This window comes from Dermochelys coriacea, chromosome 9 (genome assembly GCF_009764565.3).
Source record: "Dermochelys coriacea isolate rDerCor1 chromosome 9, rDerCor1.pri.v4, whole genome shotgun sequence".
Classification (NCBI taxonomy): domain Eukaryota; kingdom Metazoa; phylum Chordata; order Testudines; family Dermochelyidae; genus Dermochelys; species Dermochelys coriacea.
The window spans coordinates 100,922,399-100,945,167 of record NC_050076.1 but is presented as its reverse complement, the minus strand read 5'-3'; the positions used below and the strand labels follow the sequence as shown (position 1 = coordinate 100,945,167).

The following is a 22,769-nucleotide window of genomic DNA, read 5'->3' as shown; positions in this document are numbered from 1 at the left end:
TAATATATGCCCTCCTTGCACAAACACATTTTCACTTTTGCCTCAAAGTAGTCAGAAAGGCTGAATGAGCCTCTGTCTACCTATGAGCATAGTGCAGCACACATGAATGATACCAGCTATGTACTTAGCCTGACTGGGTCATAATGCTGGCTTGGCCACCATCCACTGTCTTATGGACTTACTGCAAGGTCTTTGTTCCCCAAAAAGTACGATCCATCATGTTAGCACAGGACTAATTGTACTCTTCTCACCAGATAGCTTCTGCTGCCTAACCTCTGTAGGGAGCAAGCATAGTACTCCCTAATTCTTACACAGCTGTCATCTTTTCCTGTTTGTATACATAATGTCTTCCCGGTTCTGCTGAAGGAAAACTGCCATTATCTGCTCTGTACACGTGGAGCACTTGGGTCCTTCCATCTGCTGGAAACATTAAATCGGTCTGCCCATAGGGAGTTTATTATATCTTGGCATTTAAAGAAAAGGTATAGCTTGTGTGTCAACATTATCACTTTCAACAGAATGTCTAGTCAGAGTTTTGCTGTATGCAATGCCCAGGGCATTTAATGCATCAAATTTTTTTAATAGTAAAGCTTTTAGCTAACAAGAGGAGTGATACTTAGACTGAGGCTCTCAAGCCGCAAGCAGCTCTTTAATGTGTCTCCTGCAACTCTCTGCAGCACATGGTATTAAAACACTGTGATTTTATTAACCAGCCTAAGTTATTAACCAATCCGGATGCTTTTACTCTTATTAACAAATTGTAATTGATGAAATAATACTTGAGCAGTTATTTTGCTGTGAGAATGAGAGAGAGAGAAAATTAAACAATGAATTCACACTATTTGGGGTAATGCTGATTTCTAATTTGGCTCCTAAACCACTGAGGTCCGAGTATCACTGAACTAGAATACGAAAGATCTATCCCAAGACAATGCATGTTTTTAATACTTCCTTATCTCCTTGGCCTCTGGCCTGAATACAACACTCCACACACTGACTACCCTATCAAGGTTACGCTTGCATATCAAGAGAATATAATCCACAATCATTCAGAATCACATGCAATTCAGTGTTCTATCACCCCATTATGAACTATATTTTCATTAAGCACTGTAGTTTAGTTTCATATTTTTGAAGTCTGCCAACATGCCACAACGAACACTGTAATAGAACATGTTTTGATATCACAGAAATGTAGGCCCGGAAGGGACCTCAAGATGTTATTTAGTCCATATCCCATTCTGAAGTATTTCCCCCAGAGGTGGACAACTTGGCCAAATTCAGGCATTTTATCACAGGAACACAAAGGCAACCCTTCAGCCAAATTTCAAGCCCGTGCTCCAAAGTAAGGAGGCACTGGAGTGTCTCAAAGAAATGATTGCAAGATTTTTTTTCTTTTTTTTAAGATGGGCTAAACAAGGCATTTTCTCCCTAATCTCATTCTCAGAAATGGCTAAATCATTTTGGTTGAAAAAAATAAATAAATAAATCAACCTGAAGCAGACACCTTGCATGGAAAATTTCATCCCAAACAGCTAAAGTTGGAGACACAGGGAATGAAAACATGAAGGTCTTTAATTGAGGACCCATTGCAAAGAAGAGTCTGGGGGATGAAGAGACTGAAAAGAGCAACAACCAAAAACAAAGGAATGACAGCGCAGTGACTGACCTGCTATTCGGGAGAGAGCTCTAAAGGAAGAGCAGGCTGGGATGCAAAGCAGGAAGGGGAAAGAAAGGGCTCCTTATGGAAATCAATTCCTCACCACTCAGGGCAGGGGGTCTTTGCCCTTTTTGGGGAGGAGGGGGTTGGGGAAAGGAAAGGAGCTGGATTTAGGAGAGTCTAGAGTTGACTGCTGTCTCCTCTGAACAGGAGCATACCTACTTGCACTGTGGGACCATTTGAACCCTGCTTTCAATGCACCTGCACTGAATCAGGGCTTGATGTCCAATACCTTTAGACAACCTGACAGGGAGGAATTTGAAACAAGCAGGAAGTTACTGAATACCCTGCTTTCAACCAGCCCACACAACCTCCAGGTTTGTTTTTAATTTCATGAGAGCCGTGGTATCCCCAACTCCTGCTACATTCTGGCCTCAGCTGCACCCTTCCTTGGCCTTTGGAGCTCATCATCTGGTTGCTCTCCATCTTCAAGAGGGACTGCTGGGCAGGACTTTTATGCTCCATCCCATCTCTTAAGAGAATGGGGAGCAGGGAAACAGGCCAGTGGCCAGACCTCTCTTCCTTTAAATGGTTCTTGTATCGGTAAATATAAAAAGGAGTCTTGATTGATTTAATCCTTTTCAATGGTTTAAGCACAGGTGACCAAACATTAAAGCATGCCCATAAAGAGTTGCATTTGCCTCTGCAAGTTACACATCTTTCAACCATCTATGCCAGAGAAATGTGTTAAATATGCTGCATTGAAATTGCAGCTTGGAAACAGAGCTGTTCCCTGAACTACGGTGATACAGAGCATCACCCAAATCAAACAAAGACATGACATGAAAAACATTGCTACCTTATATTTATGTAGCCCCCACTGATGTCATCTCAAAATGATTTACAAATCGTATACAAGGATCGCTTCAAGCCACTGAAGTGCAACCACTGCTGGGGTAGGACATGGCAGAGATTCATCAGTGCAGGACAACACTAACTGCAGCTTAGGGCAGGAAGTGAAAAATACCACACTAACCTGAAACAGTAAGAACGTTTTTTAGAGCGAGGAGAATTACTTGAGTTTGGGCAGGACTCGGGGAGATTTATGGATACAGCTGGTCAAAGTTGCCAACATTTTGATGGGGGGAAATGGACATTTTTGCAAAATTCCCTGGTTTTCATGGAGCCATGCTTACAAAGAACACTGTGGCTTGTTAATAACCACAAGTCTCTCACCCGCTTGACAGCTGATGGGAACAACAAAATTGTCTCTCTCTCCCTTTCCTAGGATGGCTGAGATCCAGAGGACTGAACCCAGGGTTAGGAATCTGCAGGTTCTGAATCCAAATCCTCTATTTCCGGGTGATTGCTTCTGTATCCTTGGGAAAGCAAATCACATCTCAAGCACTTCGATACTAGGGTGCTGATTAGGGTATAAGAATCTGTATAGAATGAGGGAGGTATAAGAACCCATACAAAATAGAATTCTTGGTGACTGATCCAGGACTTTAAAACCGCCCTGTGAAAAGGCACCAACATTAGCACACATTGCAAGACTCACCTTTTTGACACAGCTTTCCTCCTAGAAAATGTTTGGACATCTCTCAGAGACACCTGGGGCAGAGAAGATCACCAGGGGTAGGCCTTCTTGTCTGCTGTGTTCCTTGGTTAGACCATGAAATGAGCACAGTATAGCAGCCTATACAATTACATGCAGACAGACAAGCAGGCAGAACATGTTACTTCACACCTGAAAGTTAGACTTTGGGCATGCTTTGTAATACTTTGACTATCCGCTAGGACAGCTTAATGTGATCCTGCCATGTATAAGATAAAACACCATAAAACAAATTGTAACTGGATTAGAGTGACTTTTGCCCACCCCTGGAGGTGGATATGTGAATGCTCTGATTCTATAGAACATGAATTTCCAAAGGCAGCTGCACATGTAGTTTGCTCTATAAATATGTGACAAAAAAGCACACAGAACTGGCATTTAAGTGGCTAATGGGTAGCCTTAAAATAATGGAAAATGCAGTAGTTTTATTAGGAGGGCCCTACCAAATTCATGGTCAATTTCACGGTCACCGGATTTTAAAAATCGTAAATTTCACGGTTTCAGATACTTAAACATGAAATTTCCCAGTGTTGTAGCCATGTGGGTCCCAACCCATACGGGGTTATGGGGTAGGGGTATCACAAGGCTATTGTAGGGGCCTTGTGTTATTGCCAACCTTACTTCTGCGCGGCTGCTGGCAACAGTTCGACCCTCAGAGTTGGGTGGACCAGAGCAGCTGCTGCTGCCAGTCAGCCAGCTCTGAAGGTGGTAACGCCACCACCAGCAACGCACAGTTGAGGGTGGCCTGGTATGCAGGGGGGCCTCACTTTGGGAGGTGGGCGACGTGGATGACTGTCCAGGGTGCCGTGGTTGGGGGGAGAGGGGAAGAGATTTCTGTGGTCATTCCCCCCACAGCCCAAGGCCCCTTTGACGCTGGGCCTGGAGTTGGGGAGGGGCAGGGCCGGGGGCGCCCTGGCTGAGGGCTCCTACCGTACGTTGGGTTCCTGGCCAGGCTGGGGAGAGATGGGACTTCCTCTTCCCCTGCAGGGGCTGCTCCCAGGGCTGAGTCAGACTACCTCCAGAAACCTCCCCCCTACAGGAAGCTCCGGGGCTGCTGGCTGGGAGCCCAGCTCTGAAGGCAGCGCCACTGCCAGCAGCGGTGCAGAAATAAAGGGGTCATGGTATAGTATTTCCACTTAGACTTCTGAGCTGCTGCTGGTTGTGGCACTGCCTTCAGGGCTGGGCGCCTGACCAGCAGCCGCCACTCTCCAGCCAGGTAAAAGTATACAAAACACTGGATTTTATGGGGAAACTAAACGTCATGGCCAGTAATGAGTTTTTCACGGCCGTGGATTTGGTAGGGCTCTGTTTATTAGGCTTCTGAGCTACAACTACCAACTGCAGGACATGCCATTGCAGCCACCTTTAACTCATTACATCTTTACCTTCCATACGGACTGTATCTCACTCAAGGAGGACAGCATAAGGCTTTATCTATATTGGCAACTGAATGACAAAATTGTTATCTTTCAGAGGTGTTAAAAACACACACACACACACACACACACACACACACACACACACACACCTGCCCAAAAGACAAAAAAGCATTACCAATGACAAGTGCCGGGGTGAACAGCGCTTTGTCGGCAGAAGTGCTCTCCTGCCAATAACGCAAACGCCGCTCATTGGGGGTGTAAGTTTTTTGTCGGTGGGAGAGCTCTCTCCTGACGACAAACAGTAGCTACACAGTGTCCCGTTTAGCAGCAAGGTTGTAGTGGCACAGCCGTGTTGCTAAAAGCCGCGTAATGGAGACAGCCTAATAAAAGCTAAAGATGACAAATTCACATCGGTAATGAAACAGACTGCCATTCACATTCCCTTACAGGTCATTGCTCTCTGCAGCACCTGGACTCAAATTATGGCTGCTAGGACTTTCGGTAACAGCCACTGCACCAGACCAGAACTCCATGACCATGTCCTTTAGATTTAAAAATCCAGGATTTTCCTGAACTCTGAATATGAATAATACACCAGGACAATAGCCCCTGTGTTATTTATTTGGACAACATTTGGTTTATTTACATTGCCAACAAACTGAATTTTCCATGTACAAGAGATTTTTTTTTTGATAGACAACGCATGGCCATAGAAGTGGTCAAGCAGAAAGCTGACAGCTTTGGTAGCTGGGAAGTGGACACGCGAGGCAGTTTGGGACAAGTTATAAATATTCAACTAATTGCAAGGTTTTTTTGCACCTTGTTCTGCAAACATCAGGTAGTGGCCACTGTCAGGATATCTGAATCCATTAATCACTGGTCTTATCCGGTATAGGAATTCCCATGTTCCTGCTAAAACAATCATTTCAGAAAATGCTGACACTAAATATGGCATCTTCAGGTTTCAGAGTTAACAACCTATCAAGACAACTAGGGGCAGTTCACACCTCTCAGAGGTATTGTTCCAGGTTATCTGCAAACTCAGAAGGGCACACATTGTATTAGTTTGCACTCACGTTTACAATTTTCAGGTTTTCTTTGCAACCATGAAAGCTAGAATGCTTAGTTTTTAAAAGAGAGCTTTGATTCTGGAGCACCAGAAGGAAGCATTGATTCTGGAGCGCCAGAAGGGGTATAAACTGCAACAAACCTTGTGGCCACTTTATCAAAGAAGAGAGGGGACTCTATTGGCAGCTTCTGTTGTTTGTCACTAAATGACAGAGTATTCATCACAATACAAAATGATAAACTGATTGTTCTCAAATTAGCCAGTGATTTTGTCTTTTTCCATATTACTTTAATAAATGTATAGATGGAAACCGCTTTAAAAAGCCAGGAGAAACAAAGAGGGTTCTGAATGGATGTTTCATTCAAAATAATGCCATTACACAGTGTCACTTTTCCATTTCTCAAACATCTTAAGGCCAGAAGGGACTATTATGATCATCTCGTCTAACCTCCTGCATAACACGTCAGAGAACATCACCCACCAATTTCGGCATCAAGCCCTAATTTTGGTTTGAGCTAGAGCAGACCTTTTAGAGAACTATATAAACGTGATTCAAACATTTCAAGTGATTAAGAATCTACCACATATCTAGGTAAGTTGTTCCAATGGTTAAAATTTGAAGTTGATGATTGTGGAAGTAAGAATTTATTTTTAAAAACCTCAAGTTATGTTGTAAAGGCCCTAATGTTTACATAAAAATAATGGGGTCACATGTAAAACAAGTATTTTCAGCTGCTAGTCGTGTCTCAATCTGTATATCCACACATTAAGAGGCCTACTGAATTTGTACCTAGGGCTGTAAACCGATTCCACACGCAACACAAAATCAAAGCAGAAACACAACTTTCTATCGTTCTACATTTACGTTTACTCTGGTTTCTGAGGCTCCAGATGACAATTTGCCCTTTTATATAGTGGAGGTTTGTTATTAACAAAATCTATTACTAGACAAGTTTAAAACTCATGTCAGTTCTTTGCATTGTTCGCTTTTACAAAACTAATGAATAATAATTAGTAAGCAATTAGTTGTAAAATGATAAATATCAATTCAGAAACATTTTTTTTTCTTTGTTAGGTACATAGTGGGCAGACTGTTCAAAAGCAGGAGAATTTACAAGTAACTTTCTTACATATGAACACTTATATGCCAAAAACTGAGATCTTGGAAAAGTCAGCTGTTCTGAATACAAGGGCTTTTGTTCCATCTCATTCTCTGAAAGAATTTAATTTTTTTCTTAGTTTAATTTTCTGATCTGCCAACTGGGTATAAGCCAGAAGGGTTATCCAGTCAGACCTTACTGTGATAGATTTACAATGGTAGTGTATCTAAGATTTGTTTATTTCAGAATTAAAATTCAAATGAATACGACCGTTTAAATAATTAAAGGGCAACAGAAAAAATGCCATGAAACCAAACAAATCAGTAAAAGTCATGGAAACCATCAGCAATATTTAATTCAGAAATTCTCTTTGTTCGGGAACTTAGCTGAAAGAAAACAGCTGGCCTTCGTTCAATGCTCTAAATTAAAAACAATCTAACAAGGTCTATGGGGATAACTCTTTTAGCTACATATTGGAGACCAGATTCATTTCTACCAAGTAAATGTAATAGCACTCAAAGCTAGGAAGGAAATTCCTCAGAACTGAGGTAGTTTCTAAGTATCAGCACATTTTCCAATTCCTCACAAGGCAACTTAGCTATTTACAATCCATTTTTTCCCACACAAATTTATAACCTTTTCAATTTTATGCTTCCGTGATTTGTTTTCTAAAGAAAAAATATAGCCAGAATATGCATATTCTACTAACATCATGTTTTAATAAATAACTGGCTACTTCTAGTAAAATTAAGCCTCCAGGATTATTCATGTCAGCCACGAATATTCGATCTTTATAGTATTGCAGAAATTTGGTGTGAAAATAAAGTTGAATAAAATGCTGACCCTGAGCTAACAAGTAGTTAATGTTTCAATATAAAAATAGAAAATTATCCTTGCAACACAAGGCTGGAATATAACAAAACCGTCTCTCTGTAGATTGTTCTCATGGCTGGAAGCATCCAGCCAGATTCTAATGGCTGTCCAAAAGCAGGAAGAGATTTGCAGAATAATTTTTAGTCTTTCTGCAGACTTTTAGTAACTCTTTTAAAAAGTGATTTCATTCCTTTTAAAAATATATATTTCTTTTATTTATGAGTTGTCACTTACCACAAAATCATTCCAGCTGGGAATGTGGAAAGGCGGGACTTCCTGCATAGCCAACACTATGGTCACTTGGTGCCCTGGCCAGTAGAACTGTGTGGTCTCTACCAATCCTCTGAAGTGACTGCATGGGACTCTCCTATCAGGTGGAATCGGTCAAGCCCACCCACCCAAGCCCATTCCTAAACTCAGGTCTGTCAGATGCAATGTGCTGCTGCCATGCCACTTGGCCAGTCTTAACCCTTGACCTTCTGATCAGAGGGAAACAAACTCTCATATAAAAAGCACCTTATATAAAAAAGATCCGTAATCATCATCAACCTTCAACTAAATAAATTTGCAGACAGAACACATGTTGGCATTGGCATCAGCAACAATGTGAGTTGCATTCGACTGAACTCTACCTGCTGAAGAGCGTGCGTGGGTATGTATAGGTGTAGAATTGGTGTACAGGGTTTATAGCTAATCACCAGGATCTTGAGGAACAATTGACAGCTCTTCTTAGCTTATGTGAAACTGGAATTCTCTGTAGTCTCTTCTAATTTAACCAAACATCCTGTAAAGGAAATATAACCTGTTCCTGGTATTAATGCTTTATGCAAATGGGGCATATGGCTTATAGACCCAATTATGCCTTCACATTCTGGTCTATTGAATAAAGACAAATTACCTCCACTTCTCTCCAGATAAGGCAACTAACATAACATGAATAAATGGGAAGTTAATTACATGAAACATCTCTTTTGCTTGTTGGGTTATTATTTTTTCCCCCGTAACATAACATGATAAATAAAACTTGCTTCTGTACAGATATTTCATATTTCAGAAACACATACTTGTTACATGCCGAGATAGGACCCTGTTTTTCTTGTAAGAAATGTGGTAAAATAAATTTTTTTAAAAAGGCAAGTGATAATAACACAAATGCATAGCTAACTACAGGTCTGTATATACACTTTGTTAGCCACCGTTAACATGGATTCTTGGTGAACAGGACAGACTAACAGTCCACGTCAGCGTTATTTCCAGAATAGCAAGTGAAAAAAAGAAAGATCAATACTTTAAACCCAGTGGCCACATAGTAAAAACTGTACACTGTTGTCCATTAACTTAAAAAGCAAAGTCACTAGATGGTATAAAAGTGAAAACAGGTGCCTTTTAATTCTGATAATAAAGTCTTTTCCGTCCTAAGTTGCACAATTATCTCCATTGTCTTTGCATGGCCAAGAATAAGATGCTAAAGAACAAAGCTGCTTGTGATAGACCAACACTGGCAGCAGCAGAAGTGTTCGTGTTTTTATCAATCTTGTTAGTTTTCCCAGTAACTTCGGTTACATTGAACTCAAACTCGGGAGAACACTGCTGAAATTCACAGCCACTTCCACTTCCTTCCCCGCTGCTTTCATCACCTATAAGAAACCAATAGATTTTGCTTGTATTCCTTTCAAAGGCCCTGAACCAGAACACCAAACCCAGAGAGCGGAAAAACCAAGTTCAGTGACTCCTTCCCCCGTGTGTTTAATTTTAGGCATTTCCTTAAACTGTAAAATGCTCCACTGCCTGTGGAACTTAAACACACCCCAAAAGTTAAGCCTGTGCTTAAGTGCTGTCCCGGATAGGGGTGAATTCTAAGTACGAGGAAAGTTCAGATCCAAATAGTATTACATGGGCTTCATTTCCGGCCCCCGTACACTTAGATGCTCAGTAGTGCACCTGAACTTTAATCAGCTCCCTCCGTATAAACAGCCCAGTTAAAACCCACACTTACTTATATCAAGGAAGTCAACATCATTTCCATTGTAAGCATTCTTCATTTTATTGGTCATCACCCGAAGGGCCATGATTTGCTGACGAATCACCATATCTGGTTTGGTAATGTCAACCTCTACCTCAGGATTATTCACCTGATTGGCTAAACCATTTCCAGTCACTGCAAAGACGTACCTAAAAAGGAAATCTTTCCATTATAAAGATGCACATTGTGTTATAAGGTGTTTTAAGAGGTTCTGACGGTTCTCTTACACCCTTTGAATATAGGCCTGTTTTCACTCAGGATTTTTGGGAAACACGATTTTCCTTTCTGTATAAAAAGAGAAAAATACCAGGCCCCCCGAAGTAAAATGGCTTGTGAGGACAGAAAAGGATTCGCCATCATTTTGGACAATAAAGATAATCTCCATGATTCTTCATCTATATGGCTATATGACACGTCAGCAAAGTGTAGTTTGAGCTCAGTGTCAGTCTGGATCAAAGGCAACAGTGTTACTCTGCATTTGTACCCGCGTAACTGAGATCAGAATTTGCCTGAGTGAGTGTTATTTCTCAGGATATGAAAGCTAAGACTTTGGTTTCCTCAATAAACAAAGGACGTATTAGTGATTAATAGGGGAGATCGACAGAAGATGTAGTGACTGAGGGACCTAACATCTAATTTGCTCAACTCTAGCAGAAAGATGACACGTGTAATCAGATTTGTAAGATCAGATGTCGTGAAACAATATTACTTATTTGTTTTAAAGGGCGAGATTGGAGAAGAATTTATATTAGTCTTTCCCAAGCACTGGGGTGGCCAGAATCAGTCTGACAAGAGGCTAAAGGGAACATGCTGGTTGAGAGCACGACAATGTACAGCAAACATGCAAACCCTGGTTACTTTAGATCAAAACAAAAGTGAAGAATTTGAGAAAAGTAACTTTTTTAACCTAATTTGGTTAAAGATTATTTATTCTGTAAAAATTCATGTTTGTAAGTATCAGAAGTTAGACTCTGATTCAGGAAAGCATCCTTATTCAAGAACAGCAGTATGTGCTTAAATTTAGGCACTTGCTTAACTCCCACTAAAGTAAATGTTCCATTGCCTAGACTGTGAGCATGGGATGCCAGTCAATGTGACTTAAGCACATGCCTAAAATTAAGAGTTGTACTTAAATGCTGTTCTAAATTGGAATGGATTTTAAGTGTATTCTTAAGCGCTGTCCTGAATTTGGGCCTTAATGTTCAGTGCTTAACACCATTGTTGTAGTTAGATGTTCTGAAGAAAATTTGGAGGGAGATTTAGGTGTGAGTTTATTGATCGTTCATCTTTTCAGAGCAGTGCAGTATAGGAGGATAGTGACAGGATTTGAAACACCCACATATTAAGAGTATAGAGTGCAGGAGGTACAAAGGGGGGAATCCTCTATTCTCCCTAGCTGGGATGACCAGTGCTTCCCCAGCATGCCCCTCCACCTCAGCTGATGCAGCAAAAACTCCACCTCTTTCAGCTGCTACATTGGCCTGCTCACCAGTGACCAGTTAGAAGGTTTCCCTGGTGAGTAGAGGATTGATGGCATCAAATGCCCGGGATAAGCTACCAGCAGAGGCAGATACTGGCACTATTTATTGAGAAGATGACCCAAAACGCAAGGAAGCAGAGTTTTATAGAGGTTCGTGAAATTTAAATTCTGCATAAAGGGCCTGCTCCTGTTTTCATAGAAGTCAACTGCAAAACTCCCATTGGTTGGGGAAAAACCAAAACAAACCCCGATAACCATTCTGCCAAAATTTCCACGCGGTTTTCATTTCACAGGTTCAAAATTGGTCTATTTTCCACAAAACTTCAAGCAACTTTTTCCTCAGTTTTTTAAAAAAAACTTTCTTCTTTTGCTTGGGGTTTCAGTAAACAAAAAACTTTGATACAAGATTAAAAAAAAAATCTATTAAAAAAAATTGGGGAAAGTTTTGGGGAAAGAGATCATTTCTACCTCACAGATAATTTCCCCCCAAAAGTTCTCTTTTCAAAAAGAGAGGCCATTTAAAAAAAAAAGTGTGTGAAAAATTTCAACTGGTTCTTTAGCTAAACTCAGGAGTGTAAGGTCAGACCTAAAACACCGACAACGCCAACCAAATTCACTTGTCTCTTTCCTTCCCTCTGATTTCTGTTCCTACCATAACCCTCATGTAGGTTCCCAACCCTAGAGGAGACATGTCACTTAAGAAAAACATGCTGACCATTATCACGGGTTTCTGGCAGGGTTGATTCTCAGCAGCAATCCCACCCTGGCCTACCTGCCAGAAGTGCTCCATGATCTCTGGAACAGACCCTACATCCCCGAACCTGTATGAACAGCAGGAATCTAGAGGTCAGCCAGATGAGAAGCAGGGTGGTCCTGTGAGGGCATTACCCTAAGACTTGAGAGACCTGGGTTCAACTGCCACCGTCTTTGTGTGAGCTTGGGCAAGTCACTTGGGTACAAATTTTTTTTAAAGCAACTAGGGTGCTTAACTATCATTGACTTTCAGTGGGACTAAGCTGCTAAGGCAATTTTGCAAGCGTTACCCTTAGAGATTCTCTGCCTCAGTTACCATTTTACCAGCTTACCTAACAGGCAGTTGTGAAGATAAATACATTCAAGAGTGTGAAGCGCTCCAGTACTATTGCGACAGGCACCATATAAGACCCTGAGCTAGATAATCAGCCAACCCACAACCAGACAGGTTCTGAAGGTCTGAATTACAATGTCAGACATGAAGGAAGTTAGCTCAGTTAAGCTTATCCAGACCTGCTCTTGCCACTTCCATTCCAACACTCATCCTCAATGACACGCCCAGCAGCCATCTTCTCGTCATTACAAATGTTGCCAGGGAGAGATGACCAAAACTTTTTGGCTTGCTTCAGTTTTTCTTTCACATCGGTAACCTATTTTAAAAAGGGAACACAATATAGAACATCAACGTGAACCAAATTTATTTCTCAAAAGTAAAGCTGAAAATAGATTTGTAAAACAAGAGGTGTTTAGGCCAGATCCCGAGCTGGTGCAAATCAATGGAGTTTCAACAGAATCAGTGGCCTCTGGGGAGTTTTTAAATGCAAAATTTAAAACAGATTTTCAAACACGACATTATTCATATGTGAAATCACTAATAGAGGCACTTACCTGAAATACAAGCGCTGAGCTAGCTCATGTCTACAGCTGTAAGTAGATTACACTATTTAAAGAGTACAAGAAAGTTGCAAGTTTCCTCAACTACTTTTAAAAAGATCATCAGGTTATGGACTGGCAAAGATACAGAATGGGGCGCATGCAGAGATGCCCCCAATTTACTTGAGCCTCTCACCTACACAACCTGCCTTTTAAGCTTGCCAAAGCTAGCTGCGAGGGTGACAAAGCACAATGTGTTTATTATGAACATTCCCTTGTTCGGTATCAGTGAGACAGGTCAATAGGCACTCACCAGTCTATCCAAACTCGTGCCAGCAGCTGTAGTTGGCCGCTCCTCCGGGTTGTAGGGTCTAAAGCGAGCACTGAAGCCACTTTCAGAGACTGAACGAGAGGCCCGGCCCTGAGTCAGCGTTTTAGGCTGTCCACATCCTTGGAAAACCTAGGTGATTTGATTAAGTAGCTTTAGAGGACAAGATTTCACACCAGACATTTACCACCCCTCAGCATTCCTATCGAAACACCGTATACCAAATATTCCTTCCCCAGACAGAGATGATAAAACATCACTAAAATACACATGAATTGCAGCTAAGGCCTGGTCTATGCTACAGTTAGGTCGATGTAAGGCAGCTTACGTTGACCTAACTCTGTAAACATCTACACTAAAATGTAGCTCCCCCCGATGTAATTCACCCACAACACTGACTTAACAACTCCACCTCCACGAGAGGCGTGGTGCTTAGGTCAACATAGTTAAGTCGAGGCAGTGCCAGTGTAGACACTGTGTTGCTGACATCGACTGTTGCTGCCTTTCTGAAGCTGTCCCACAATGCCCCATGCAGACAGTTAATTCGATGCAAGCGCTCCTGGTGAGGCCGCACTCCGCCAACACATGGAGCATAGCGTGGACATGCAAAAGCGATGTAATGACTGCAGTGGGTGTATGTCGACATAACTTAGGTGGACATAATTTTGTAGTGTAGACTTGCCCTAAGACAGTTCTTTTAATAGGAATAGATACATGTAAATACTGGAGGAATAAAAACAGAATTTTCTTTTTAGCTTTTTTCTTTTTTGAAGTGCTGATGATATACCTTTTGAGACACTTGCACGCTGTTCTCCTGCATGTTCATGATTGCATCAGAAATTTTCACATCGATTGGGTCCATGACTGACTCAATGTTAAAAGGACCCTCTAGTCTCTCAGCCACCATCAACATAGAATCTAATACAGAAAAAGAGATTTTAAGTGTTTTAATTAGTGGAGGGACTTCAAATCTGGCACACAAGTGCATAGAGCAGATTAGGTTTACTCTGCTTTAAGTAGCCCATTTAAATCCTACTCGAAAGTGAAAGAAAAATCTCACATATACTACTCAGGTATCTTTAGTGTAACACTCTTAGCAAAGCAACTGTTAGTTGCATGTTGAAACTTCAAATGAACATTTTGCTCTATGTCACAAAATCTTTTATAACAGGTATCACTGGACTCAATCTGTCAGCTGCTGTCAAGGATTAGAGACCCATCCTTTCTGACAAAGCGGAAGGCCTAGGCAAGGACAACAGGCCACTTCACATAAGTGCAAAAATTAGCCATTGAAATTCCACTGCTGCATGGTAGGCATCTTTAAAAAAAAGATGTTCTACTTCTGGGTTTTAATTATTCCAGCTAGTAAAGGGATGGAGCTGGAAGCTTGTTGGACCAGTTACAATAAACCTATATACAGCAAAAACTATATTTAATGAGGGAGAATAAACATCACAATTCCCTTCAATTCAATCAGCAAATAGCCACTGGAACTAATCTCTACTTATAGAGAGGATATTACAAGTACTTTTATTTTAAACAGGGCTCCATTATATCTTTTTAAAGTATCTCCACAGTTAAGACAGAAAGAAAAATACCACCTTCTTTATATTTATCATGAATGAAGAAAGCAAAGGAGATAGTGATTAAAATCTACAGCACTAAAGTTTGTAATTTTTTTTTATATTAAAGAGAACTTTTCACATCTGAAAAAAAAAAATCAAAGGTTATAGTCACTAGTGTTATGCAGGCAGCACAAGTTGAACAGTGAAACTGCATGAGACCATCACTAAAGGCTTTAGACTAAAAATTTCCTTTGACATCTCACTTATGAGTGAGGAGATGGAAGAGACCTATGGCAACCATCAACCCAGTTTTCCTGACACTCCAGGATCATTCTCTGCTGTATATTTACTAGTCAAATGTAGCACTAAATGTGCCAAGCTATGGGGTTTCCTCCACTTCCTTTGGGAATATTAGCAGCAAGAAACTTTTCGTAATGTTCAGTTTGAATTTTCTCCTTAATTCCTCCTGTAACAGGTATGCCCAATGTCCCTTATACTATTCTTAATTACTAATCTCCCTTCTTGGTGTTTACTCCATTCAGATATTTGAAGATGTGTTATCTAAGAGTATCTCCTAGCCAAACTAAACTCTCGTTAACTCCCTCCTCATTTTGTCAGGATATAGCTACAAACTTGTAATTTTTCAGTTGTTTTTGTTTTTTAATTCTCATAATCCTATGGCGTGGGTCATGCAGGAGGTCAGACTACATGATAATCATAATGGTCCCTTTGGGCCGTAAAAATCTGTGAATGGGTTCCCTCTTCATTCTGATGATGTGCCCGTTCCGCTCCAGGAAGTGGAAATGGGCGTTTCTCATTCAAAGAGCTCAAATCTGCTGAATTCAAGTATTTTGCATGATACTCATTCCCCAATCAGAAGCGGAAAATTCCTGTGGATTTATATTGGTGGATGCATGCTTATAAAGAGAGACTCCATTCAACACAGATTTATTTTTGGCCTTTGCCCTTATGCTCAACTAATTTTCAACTAAATTAAAATATACCAATAAAAATGCAAACTACAATTAAGCTACCTGTACATTTAAAAACACCAGTGTCCCGTATGCAGCAGCAGCATACTGATCAGATAAACCCACTTATTAAAAATGCAAATAAATATTTAAAAGTATTTTCTGCAGGCTGGCTGGCTGATCAGGCGTTAGCTAGCACATCTCAAAAAGTATCGAAAAAAGATTATAATACTTCAGAGTGCATAATTAATTTAGACCACAATTAACGTTAACCTTGAGAATCATGGCATCGAGTATATGCTCTCTCTCAATTAAGCCAAGATGCCAATATTTAAGAACCAAAATCTAATGAAAGCTACAATCTATAGGAACCACACTAGCACAAATGGAAGCAGCATTAATGAGAGAGCTGCTGCACCGGTGTGGCTGGAATTTAGCCATCAGGGACTACAAACAGGTCTCCACTAAATGCATATATAGACAGTAATAACAAATGAAATAAAGAGTCTTAGACTGTATTGTGGTGGCCTCCAATAAAGTGATGCTTCAAACCTCTGAGTAATGACTGCTAGCATGAATATACCATTGTGCTAGAGGAGAGAAAAATGCTTTTGATGTGCTGGCAAATAGAGACTTTTGTAAACAAGTGGAGCACAACTTAAATGCGTTCATCATTGTCAAAGCTTTTGGGGGTTTTCATGCACATAAAGAACATCCCATCATAGTTTGGAGGAAGCCGCTCATTTCAAATAAAAATATTATGAATAGACAGATAATAAACACACAAAATGTATAGTTTTTAAACAAGAAAATCTTCCATTTTGCAACTACTTAATACCCCGAGTGGCCAGGAAAGGCCCCAGATCAATAAAGTGTTTGTGAAAGACTGAAAGGAAACATAAACCCTAATTCTTCTGGCTGTTTGGCGTCTTTGTAAACTTTGAGCTGGGCAGGCCATACACAAGAGCATGGGAATGTAGAGCGAATTGGGGTCTTTGTTACTCCTGGTGCCATGGCGTTACATGTATCACAGCTAAGGAATGCAGGCTCTGCTTTGACTGCTGATATAGAAAATGCATTCGGCCTCCAGCAGAGCTGCCAAAGCTGGCTATAAAAGATAAGGAAAGTAATAATTGGCCTTGGAGAATATATTCAACTGTAGCTCTTCAGCAGCAGTGATGGCTGCTGACAAGAAGCACTAAATGAAAATAAACTTTCATTAAAAAAAGAACAAGAAAAAAAGTGCACCTAGGCCACGGTTTTTATTTGGGGGATATCCGACTGGCTCCTACCTCCTGCCTGGAATTGGCTGGTGTACCCGCCAGCAATCATAACTAACAGTAAAGTCCCTCTGGCAGTAACATTTGACATTAATAAGGTTGGCTATGATTCAAGCTAATGTTAGCACTGCTACATTATGTGATGGGGAACAAGTTGCACCTAAGTATAATTTATAGTTTTATTGCAACAGGCCTCCTGACAAAGTTCTCCCCCAAAGTTTCAGGTTCAAAATAATTGATATTTGTACAAATGACTGCAAGGTGGTTCAGAGCGTCTGATCTGTCTCACAAAACTTTGGCATAATGCAAAATTTACTCCAGATCTATTCACTTGTTACGAACGCACTGAGCATGACAAAGAGTTTTGGGAAGACAGAGGTGGATTTGAAAAATATATAGTTCCATCCATTTTCCTCCTGCATACATTTGTCCTCGTGTCTGGCATTGAGACGATCCTCAGCAACAAAGCAACTCAATCTCACTAAGGAAAGCAATTCTTGTGCATTGTGCCACCAGTAATCAGAAACCCACATCTTCAGCTTCAGTGTCTAACTTGGAGAACAAAAAGGCAGTTTTCAGACTTAACCCCAAGATTTGATTTAAGGGCAGGGAAACCTTGACCATTCATTAACAGCAATCATTTAAAAAAGGAAAAAATGCCTTTCACACAAAATAGCAGAGAGATGTATATGGAGACTGAATTCTACAATCGTAGAGTAGATTAAATCCTTGTGAAAAAAATCATGAAAAGGCACCGGAGATTAACATTGTTCATTCATATAGGGTTTTTCCAATAGCTCATTTGAAACAAAGTATGCCCTGTATAACTGTGTCAAGAACACATTTCAAAACTGGGGAAATTATTTATAATTAATTCGGAGCGGGGATGACAAAACATTATTGAACATGTCACAACTTTTGCATGGTGCTTTACAGGCATAAGAGAAAAATTCTCTGCCTTGAAGAGTTTATAAATCTCAGGCCCCCTGCACAGATTTACACACATGCTACACTTAAGTCACTTCATCTCCTCATGCACTTGAAGTGAGGTATGTGGAATTTTTTTTAGACGCTTCCACAGAAAGCACATCTTAATGTTTTCATTTCCTATATTCCAGGCAAAAACAAGCAAATAATGTAAAAAAAAGTAACTAACACAGTGTTGCCAGCAAATATATACTTGCAAGTGTAGCACTGAATACCTAAGTAATGAGTGGGCAGGTGATATTCTGGGGAGAAAACATTTAGAGAATTATGTCACACTTCCTCCTGGGAAACGTTTACTTATTTTGCCTTGTTTAATAATTTTAATTTTTGTATGCAATTACTGAACATCGCTGTGTAGATGACTCACTGGCTTTCCCCAAGTTTCATTTTCAGCAGCAATTAGCTGCTTATTCTTTTGTCTGCTTTCTAGCATTAAGCCTTCCCTTTCATGGGATTCCTCTTTTCTACTTGGACAAGACCTTTGCAAGTCTTCTACTCTTTAAACCATTTCAGCTACTACTGGGGCTGAAACACTTAATATTCACATCTGTGTGAGCGCATGTGAAAGTCAGTATTCTAAAGGATCTCTTGAAAGCCCAACTTAGTGCTGCACTTTCAAACAGTGTTAAAGTGGTAATTAGCTCCCTCCATGGAATGAGCAGGCAAAATTTTCATCTGAAAATATTATGCACACGCATTGTTAACGTAGACAAGTAACGCGCGTGTGTGTGTGTATGTATATCAAACGCTAGCTTAAAATATGGTAATTATCAGCAATTCCTTTTTTTAAACACGTGCAATTTAAAGAGTAGAAAACCTTTACTAGCCAAATATTTTTTTAAAATGTGCTGTTACTGCATGTAAATGCACCACTGTCTTGTCAGTGGCACTCATGCACCATTTGTGCGCTTCAGCACACATTGCACAGAGAGAGAGGGCTGCTCCTGAAGGATCCTTTTACAGACACATCAAGACTCCTTTAAAACATTTTCTGAAAATTAAAATGTCAAACTCAAGTTTGGTATCACTACTAGCAAGGGTCAATAAACAAGAGAGAGGAGAAAGGAACAGGAGGGACTGGGTAACAGTAATAACTTTCCAGAGTTACCAAGTAAGGCACGTGCACATTTTAATGGAAGATGTGGGTCTACGGGCCTAGTCTGAAGCTCACTGTCGTTAACAAAGACTAACGAATAATTCACCTTCACCACCCCGCTATTCCTATAGACTTCATGGCAGAACTAAAGCTTTAGGGGGGAGAAGAGCGTGGTGAATGATGGCTTGATGAACAGGTTGGAGGATGGTACCCCAAGTTAAAAGGACGGCATGGAGAAAAGCATATGCACACATTGCAGAGAGAAGGAGATCAAGGGGAACAGAGGGTGCTGGGAAAACAGACCGGGCCAAACACAAGAGAGGCTGCATGGGAAAGGACCTTGGAGGCAAAGACAAAGGGACAGTTTATCAGTGTCATTCCATTGATATGGCTAGTGTTAGGCCAATTTACACCAGCTGAGGATCTGCCCCAAATTGTTTTTACTGTGACACACAATGTGACTGACAGCCAGAAAAATGACTCAAAATCCGGGGAAGAGGAGGAACAAGGCTGTGACAACAGGCCAGAGAGACTCTTCTACTAGCAGCAATCTGAATGAAATGGAGAGGAAGCAGGTTAGTCTCAAACATATCAGAGATGGGGAGGTTGCAGAAGCTGGCTTGAATCAGTGTGCGGATGGTTAATTTAACAGCAAGGATGGATAGGAAGCGAGACAGGGCTTGGGCACATCATGTACGTGGGCAGGGGAGAGGCAGGAGGCAAAGATGCCCCATAAGTTATGAGCCTGGATGAGAAGGAAGTATGGAGGTCTTATTGACCACAACAGACTGAAGATAGGGAAGAATCTCTGGGAGGGAAGGTTACGTGCCCTGCTTTGGCTTTATGTTGAACATGAGATGAGCCACCCGAGAGCAGATTGCGTGCACGTGTGACAGTCAGCCAGACACGAGACTGAGGCACAGGAGACAAAAATGGGTGTGAAGAGATGTTTGGGCATCTCAGGTGACAGTTCAGCCCAGTCCAGGTGAGCACTGAGATCACCCATAGGACAGAGTACAGAGAGAGAAGTGGGAGACTCCAACAGGGAAGAAAGGCGGAAGAGGTGCTGAATAAGCAAAAGTGAATGAAGTGGAGAACTCCAGGCCCCGATTCAGCAAAGCAAGCCCAGGTTTAACTAAGAATGTGCTTAAGTCCATCTGTATTCACAGAAATATTTCAGCACACTGCTCAAGTTAAGGACGTGCTAAAATATTCTGCTCAATCAGGCCCCAAAAGCGGACAGGATTGTGGAGGCCAAAAGGACGGCAGTGGCTCCTGGAGGAAGGCATGATTGCCAGTTTCCCCAACTGCAGAAGGTCAAGGGAGATGAGGATGGAAACAAGGGCTTGAGCCCTGAGCAAAGAAAAGATCACTTGAGACTGGTAAAGAATGGTTTCCATGCAGCGGAGAGGGTGGAAGCCAGTCTGGTGTGGATCCAGCAGTGGGTCTGAATCCTTATCGCCTCAAGGTTTCAATGGCACCCTGTGGTCTCGTTTTCTCATGTTGTAGGCATCCTGTATATGCCTGACTAACAAAATGTCTAAGGCCTGGTCTACACCTAAAGCTAGCTATGTCACTCAGGGGAATGAAAAACCTCACACTGTGGAGAGAGACAAACAAACAGTCAGGCCAACTTAAGCCCCAGCACAGATGCTGCTAGGCTGTCGGAAGATTTCTTCCATTGATCCAGCTACTATCTCTTGAGGAGGCAGATTAACTACAGTGACTTCAGAAGCTGAGAGATACTGCAGGATTGGTACCTCCCTCCATTGATCTGAGAGCGAACTCAGAGTGATGATCATGGAGTTACATTGTGCACAGACTCTACAATTCCTAACCATTTCCAAAGTGAATCTAAGGTTCCACACTTCAGACACAAACTGTTTCCATGCTCTCAATCACACTCGCAACTGCTAGTGTGCATCTGTGACTTGCTGGCAATGCATTTGGCTGTAATGTGGTGATTCCCATGATTAGAAGCTATCTTTGGAACTCTGTCCTCTTGTTAGAGCTTTTCTTCCTAGTATTAAAGAGCTCTGGTATATTCTTATAGACCTTATAGTATTTTTAAAAAAAATCTTTTGCATTTATTGTGTAGATAGAGAAAGGAAAAGCAGGTGCAAAACAAGCTATTACAGAGGATGATTAATGCCAGTTCTTATCTAACCTGTTCGTTCATTTATCCTAACCTCTGCAATTTCATGTTATAAAACCACAAGTATTAAATCATTTTCTTGTGTCAAAGATAATTTAGGAGACACTGGAAAGGAGAAGAATAAATGGTCAGTTTTCACAAAGGAGAGATGTAAATAGCAGGGTCCTCCAAGGATCACTACTGGGACCAGTGCTGTTCTATATATTCATAAATAATCTGGAAAAGGGGATTAAGCAATGAGGTGGCAAAATCTGCAGATGACACAAAATTACTCAAGATAGTTAAATCCAAAGCTGACTGACAAGAGTCAAAAAGGGATCTCACCAAACTGGATGACTGACCAATAAAATGGCAGATGAAATTTAAGGGTTGATATGTGCAAAGTAATGCATGTTGGGAAAAATAATCTTAACTATACATCCAATATGATGGGGTCCAAATTAGCTGTTACCACTCAAGAAAAAGAACTTGAAGTCACTGTGGGTGGTTCTCTGAAAACATCTGCTGAATGTGCAGCAGCAGTCAAAAAAAAACTAACGTTAGGAACCATTAGGAAGGGGTTAGATAAGACAGAAAATATCCTAATGCCACTATATAAATCCATGGGATGCCCACACCTTGAATACTGCATGTTATAGGTGAAACCGCGCTATATCGAACTTGCTTTGGCCTCAAGCATTTCTGCTATTAATAGTCACTTCCCGCCCCGACTGACCCCTCGGAACCCTGACCCATCCAATCCCCCTGCTCCTTGTCCCTTGACTAACCCCTCCAGAGACCCCCCCCACCCCAACCAACCACCTCTCCCAAGACCTCACCCCCATCTAATGCCCCCGCTCCTTGTCCCCTGACCACCCCCCTCCAGAGACGCCCCATCCCTAATACCCCCAGAACCTCCAAACCATCCAACTGCCCCCTGCTCCCTGTCCCGACGCCCCGACCCCTATCCACACCTCCGCCCCTTGACAGGCCCCCCGGGACTCCCACGCCCTATCCAATGTCCCCGTTCCCCAACTGCCCCGCCCCCAGGTCCTCCGAACCATCCAACCCCCCTCACGAGACCCTCTGCCCCTTATCCAACCCTTTGGCCCTGGCCCAGCACCCTTAACACACCACTCAGAGTGGCATGTCGGAGCCAAATGCACTGATCCGCCAGAGCGCGCAGCCCCACCCTCCAGAACGCTGCTTTACAACGTTATATCCGAATTTGTGTTATATTGGGTCACGTTATATCGGGGTAGAGGTGTATTAGAATTAAGAAAAATACAGAGAAGAGTAACAAAAATTATTACGGGTCTGGAACAGCTTCCGTATGAGGAGAGATTAAAAAGGCTGGGTCTGTTCAACTTAGAAAGAGAGACGACTAAGGGGGGATATGGCCAAGGTCTATAAAATCACGACTGGTGTAGAGAAGTCAAGAAGGAAGTGTTACTTACCCCTCCACATAACACAAGAACCAACGGTCCCCCAATGAAATTAATAGGCAGCAGGTTTAAAACAAATAAAAGGAAGTATTTCTTCACACAACACACAGCAAATCTGTGGAACTCATTGCCAGG

The 22,769-nt window shown here is 41.5% G+C and overlaps 1 protein-coding gene across 1 annotated transcript in view; it reads right to left on the bottom strand.

Annotated features, from left to right (window-relative positions):
• Nucleotides 1–6,120: 6,120 nt before the first annotated feature.
• Nucleotides 6,121–22,769, bottom strand: part of GPC4 (glypican 4) — a 111,829-nt gene continuing 95,180 nt past the window's right edge. The window contains exons 5-9 of the mRNA XM_038417495.2: nucleotides 13,944–14,074; nucleotides 13,142–13,288; nucleotides 12,469–12,605; nucleotides 9,696–9,871; nucleotides 6,121–9,336 (exon numbers count right to left, since the gene is read on the bottom strand). Of these exons, the coding sequence (XP_038273423.2) occupies nucleotides 9,128–9,336; nucleotides 9,696–9,871; nucleotides 12,469–12,605; nucleotides 13,142–13,288; nucleotides 13,944–14,074 (800 nt within the window). The 3' untranslated portion in view covers nucleotides 6,121–9,127. The remainder of the gene's footprint in view (nucleotides 9,337–9,695; nucleotides 9,872–12,468; nucleotides 12,606–13,141; nucleotides 13,289–13,943; nucleotides 14,075–22,769) is intronic.